The sequence below is a fragment of the Capsicum annuum genome, unplaced genomic scaffold (genome assembly GCF_002878395.1).
Source record: "Capsicum annuum cultivar UCD-10X-F1 unplaced genomic scaffold, UCD10Xv1.1 ctg72336, whole genome shotgun sequence".
NCBI lineage: Eukaryota > Viridiplantae > Streptophyta > Magnoliopsida > Solanales > Solanaceae > Capsicum > Capsicum annuum.
Genome location: NW_025882243.1, coordinates 1 through 5,653, shown reverse-complemented (window position 1 = coordinate 5,653; position 5,653 = coordinate 1). Strand labels below are relative to the sequence as shown.

At 35.5% G+C, this 5,653-nt stretch overlaps 1 protein-coding gene across 2 annotated transcripts; it reads left to right on the top strand.

Annotated features, from left to right (window-relative positions):
* Positions 1 to 4,046: 4,046 nt before the first annotated feature.
* LOC107859806 (basic endochitinase) lies at positions 4,047 to 5,646 on the top strand. 2 transcript variants are annotated; one of them, XM_047404991.1, is made up of 4 exons: positions 4,047 to 4,176; positions 4,217 to 4,414; positions 5,007 to 5,160; positions 5,258 to 5,646. In XM_047404991.1, exons 2-4 carry the CDS (start codon positions 4,234 to 4,236, stop codon positions 5,628 to 5,630), a joined length of 708 nt encoding a protein of 235 aa, XP_047260947.1. In that variant the 5' UTR covers positions 4,047 to 4,176; positions 4,217 to 4,233; the 3' UTR covers positions 5,631 to 5,646. The 2 variants fall into 2 exon arrangements, with proteins under 2 accessions (XP_047260947.1, XP_047260946.1); XM_047404990.1 differs by having other exon boundaries at positions 4,060 to 4,414.
* The last annotated feature ends 7 nt before the right edge of the window (positions 5,647 to 5,653 follow it).

Sequence of the window (5,653 nt, the reverse complement as noted above, 5' to 3'; positions counted from 1 at the left end):
ACTTTAGTTGATCTTCATTTCTTCCACCTAATTAACTAGTCCAATGATCAATTCCAACAGGTGTTCTATTTATTTAAGTTTTGGGCCCTGACGGGTTGTTGATTAGTGGGATGTTATTTACTAAAAGTACCTCATTAAAGGTAAAACAACAAGTATAGAATTAAATAATTTTTGTATTGGGTAAGGATTTTTGAGAACTGCAGAAAACCTCTCGTAGGACTAGTTGTAATATGAATAGATAAAAGCAAGGCTGAGAGAAGGAGTTTCACCATCGAGGAGAGTCCTTTTGAAAAAATTAAAGGGTGTTGAAGAAAGGTATACACGACAAACGTTGTTAGAGTTCTTAGGCGCGAGGACACGCTACCTGCCTAACCTAGGCTCTAGGTACAAACTGACACTATAAGACACATATCGTGGTGTCTTGGCAACAATACTATTAGGGCACCCAGGAGTAGAGCTTTGTGATTGGTCAGGAGCCATTAGTTGCTTTCTCGCTGGTTGTAGACTGTTGAACTTTGACCTCGAGGAAGATCCTCAAGGGCCTGCTTACATTGTTGGGTTCGAAATCGATAGGGCGTGATGCAGAAGCTATTAGTTGCAAATTGTGAAACAATAAATAAGATGACTACAAAAAAACAATACTAAAAATATAATTTTATTATATGATTTGGCCAATTGACCTACATATAAAACCTAATATTAAAAACATAAAACTAATAAGAGAAAAAATCTCCCCCTAAACGAAAATCTTAAAAGACTGTATTGTGAATGACATTGTGTTGGATGCTATTGGACTTGATTTTGCTGAGTTCTCCCGTGAAATCATAATTTCTTCAAGTTTCAGCTCGTCGCTCGACTCCGGTTCCATTCCTTGGTTTCTTCTTCCTGCTCTAATCCAATCTTTGAGGCAAACTAGAACATTCATTGCATTGCTTCCCAATGAGTGTCGGTTATCTCCAAGCTGCTGTCGTCCCTGACTAAAGGTGCTCTCTGATGCAACGGTTGACATTAGAACATTCAAGATATCTCTGGCTAATATTGAAAGCACAGGATATTGTGTTTCATTACTCCTCCACCAATCCAACATGTTGATCCGTCGTCTGCGATCGTCTGGTGCTGTCCAAAGATAATATTTCAGCTCTTCCCGATGTGTAAGTTCTCTCATCAATACTGTTCCAACAATTTAAATCATAAAACGAATCAGAAAAAATACTATGTGCCGGCCTTTTAGAAAATGATGGCTCCTCGGGAGGATGAGGAGCAACAGCTGGAGTGATATTTGTAGGTATGGCTAAATCAAATAAATCAGCATAGTAATTATATAATTTTTCTATGTAATCCTTTGCATCAGCCTTAACCATCCACAAATCAGGTTGTACTTGTTCAGAATCATGGTTAGTATTTATTTTTAAGTTAGTATAAAAAAGAGTACTAAAGTGACACATGTTATTATATTTCATGCACGGATTTAGTATAGCACCAACCAAGTAAATAGGGGGAATCGAAAAAAAATATTTTTAAAATTTTATAAAAATGGCGCCAACAGCTTCTTTATAACCTTCTTTATTTTTATATTCTTTGAGCAAACCAAAAATATCAGCTATATATGCCAAAATGTTACAAACAGTAGGATAATAAGCACCGAAAAATTCAACCGTAGCTACATAAAATTTTTCTAAAAACTTAACAAGATCATTAATTACAACCCAATTAGAATTATGTATGCAATCAGCAGAATTAGCAAATGAACCGCAATGTTGGTTAAAAGCTAGTGTAATAGGAATTCTATATTTATAATAAGTTTTTAAAAATTCATACGCAGAATTCTTTCTAGTATCAATTTCCTCAGGCATCAAAATCGCTGTAAGTCCATTTTTTTGACATTTAACTTTAAATTCTCTAATTCTCGATCTACGATTATTTTCTTGAATAAAATCAACGGCAAGACGAATTTTTTCAATATAAAGCTCAAAAACTCAAGACCATCTTTTACAATTAAATTATATATATGACACGCACACTTAATATAAAAATTTCCAGGTAAGGGCGGAGATAGTGTAAATTTTATTTTTGTTATAGCAGTCTTGTTGTTAGAAGCATTATCAAAAGTGATATATAAAATTTTATTTTCGATACCATAATATCCGATAATTTTAACAATAGAATCAGCAATAAATTGTCCAGTATGTTTATGATCTTCATCATATAAAAAAGCAAAAATACGTTTTTGCATCACGAAATTACCATCTATCCAATGACAAGTAACGGTTAAATAATCATTTTTATTTACAGCACGACCAAGATCAGAAGTTAGGGACAATCTACATTGAATATTTTTTAACAATGTTGATAAATAAAAATAATATTGTGAATGGAGTCTAAAAATATCAGAACCGACAAGTAGTTCTAAGAATACCGTTAAACATAAGATTATAAATTGCTTGTATATAACGAATAAAGATATCAGAAGAAGGAAAACTAAAAGGCAAACAACCCACAGCTACCATTTTAGCTATTTCTTCCCGATCTCTCAATTTAGTATACTTCTTCGCTACGTGACCGGTCGTTGGGTTCATTCTAGTTTGCGTTGGCCCACCAACATCCCCACCACCTTGTGCAATATTTAACTCTCTTTTGTGATCTTCAGCTATATGTCTCATTAACGTACCCGTACCCCTTTGCTTGCCTCCACTTCTATGCTTATATATTTGTTGACAAATATTGCATTGCACCTCAATATCTGATATACGTTCAAAAAATTGCTATGCAACACTAGTTCTTTTACGAGGTCTTGGGGCACTGGGAGGACGGGGAAGGAGATTAACCGATTCAGATCTAACGTTAGCATCTTCTATTGCCGGAGTCTCAGCAATATTTTCATTATCTTCGTCTAAATTAACCGCATCTACTTCATTTTCTTCTTCTATACCGTAATTTTTTTGAGTTTCTACATAATCCATATCGTGAGCACCTACACCTATTTCTTCCTCAAAAGGTGTACCAAGCGGAACCGGAGGCGAAGACACACGGGTATATCTACTACTTGAACTACCTCTACCGTTGGTAATTCGCTTTTTACTACCACTACCGCTTCCGGGACTAAATTTTTTAACACCTTTAGTAGCGAGTTTTTTTAATTTATCCATAATATAAATTAAATTAAACTAAAAATATTTAAAATACACAAATATAATAAAATTAAATATTAAACAATTAATGTAAGAGATGGAACGACAATACCAAATTTTGGAAGTATCCGAAGGTTGCGACTTTAGAAACTTCCGCTCGTACTTTGTAAACGAAAAATTAAAAAATTAAAGTGAACATTTTAAGAAATTAAATATATTGAATATTTGAGAATTGAGAATTGAGATTTGAGAGAGTGAAAAATTGTGTGAAAAATGATTTGAAGTTGTAGGGTATTTATAGAAATTTTTTTGGGATTAAAAATTTTTTTTTTAATTTTTTTTTTTAATAAATGGGCCCAAACTAGCCGTTTGGATCCAAAAACGGCTAGTTTGGCCCAAAATTCTTTTTTTTTTTTTTAAAAAAAAAGTATCCGGACCGGGCCAAGCCGGTTAACCGACGGGCCTGGACCAGGCTTGGTTCGGGCCAGGTTAGCTAGACCCATTTTAAAAAAATAATCGACCCGGAACTTAAAACCCTAAAGTCCTAGGGCTTATCGGTTCGGGTCAAACCAGTTACAAGGACCGGGTCGGACCAGCCCACTTGACCCTTAATAGAAGTACAGAACCAGGAAAACAGGCAAATAGAACTAGGAAAATAGGGAAGGGAACGGTAAAAGCGTTTTACTATTAAGAATAGCACCTTTTGTCAAGATGTATGAGTCATAACAGTTGATTGATTATAAAAGAATATCTAGTAGCAAGAATTCTACCCAAGACTAACTTTAGTGTTTTCCTGCCAACTTTTTTCATAATGATCCATCCAAAATTGATTAGAATAATATGTGTAATGGTGGTGCTAAAAGATGAGTGGAAGTGTTGGAATAAGCAGCCACATAAATTTCTCCTTGAAAGTCATTTTGAAAAGTCTACTCACCCCTTCACTCTGCTCCCTATAAATAGCAGCCTTACCATCACTCCCAAATCACACACAACTTGGTATAAATTCAATCGGAACAAAATGAAGTTTTGGGCAGTGGTTTTGCTTGGTCTCTTGTCTCTAACAGGAGCATTGGCACAAGATGTTGGTGCTCTTGTTAGTAAAGACATGTTTGAGAGAATGCTATTGCATCGCAACGATGCCAATTGTCAAGGCAAAGGATTCTATACTTATGATGCTTTTATAGCAGCAGCAAGGTCCTTTGGTGCTTTTGGAACTACTGGAGACACCAACGCTCGTAAGAAGGAAATTGCTGCCTTTCTGGCTCAAACTTCTCATGAAACTACTGGTACTTTTTTGCTTAATTATCCCTTTTTGGTCGGACTTTCGTTTGAAATTCTGTTTTTTAGTAGTGAATTCTCAAAAGCTTGAGACATGTCAGGACAATACCATCTTTAATTTAGTGAGTATGTATCTAAAGAGAAATCAGAACTTGGATGGGCCTCATGCATATCTAGCATGCAAGCTCTATCCCTTTCACTAACTTTTTGCAACAACGATAAAGGATTTAACTCTCATTAGTATAAAGTTCTTAAAAATCAATTTTAATTAATCCACGTATGAGATATTATTCACAAAGCTTGAGGCATGTCGATAATTCTGTCTTTAATTTCGTGTGTATCTAAAGAGAAATCAAAACTTGGATGGGCCTCATGCTTATATCTAGCATGCAAGCTCTCTCTCTTTTACTAACTTTTGCAAGAACGATAGAGGATAACTCATTAGTATAAAGTTTTTAACTAATCAACATTTGAGATATTATTCACAATATTATTAACGACGTAATTAACATCCACAGCCATTTATGAATATACATATGCATGTAATTAAATTAATCTTACATAAGATATCTAATATGAATTATATATGTTGATAATTAGGGGGGTGGGCAACAGCTCCAGATGGTCCATATTCATGGGGATACTGCTTCAAACAGGAACAAGGCAACCCTCCTGATTACTGTGTCGCAAATCAACAGTGGCCTTGTGCTCCTGGTAAAAAATACTTTGGTCGAGGTCCCATCCAAATATCCTAGTAAGTATAAAATATTTTAGTTTCAATTTATTGAAATTAATCCTGAATCCGCCTTTGCTAATATCTCAACTAATTATAAATTTATAATGGCGTGCAGCAACTACAACTATGGACCAGCAGGAAAGGCCATAGGAGTGGATTTGTTAAGGAATCCAGATGCTGTTGCAAATGATGCAGTGGTTTCATTCAAGACAGCCTTGTGGTTCTGGATGACACCCCAGCAACCAAAGCCGTCGGCCCACGATGTGATTACTGGAAGATGGAGACCATCAGGAGCTGATTCATCTGCTGGACGTGTCCCTGGTTACGGTGTAATCACCAACATCATTAACGGAGGAATTGAATGTGGAAAAGGTTCTAATCAAAATATGGAAAACAGAATTGGGTTCTACAGGAGATACTGCCAGATTCTTGGAGTTGCCCCTGGCAACAATTTGGACTGTGCTAAACAAAGGCCTTTTGGGCAATAGATGTTTAATTTGTGTTGCTGCTA

Excerpts from the sequence above, each read along its gene's own strand:
- LOC107859806 (XM_047404990.1), top strand. The coding sequence starts at position 4,147 with ATGAAGTTTTGGGCAGTGGTTTTGCTTGGTCTCTTGTCTCTAACAGGA. Across the intron at positions 4,415-5,006 it reads AACTTCTCATGAAACTACTG|GGGGGTGGGCAACAGCTCCA; the intron begins GTACTTTTTTGC and ends GTTGATAATTAG. Across the intron at positions 5,161-5,257 it reads GGTCCCATCCAAATATCCTA|CAACTACAACTATGGACCAG; the intron begins GTAAGTATAAAA and ends AATGGCGTGCAG.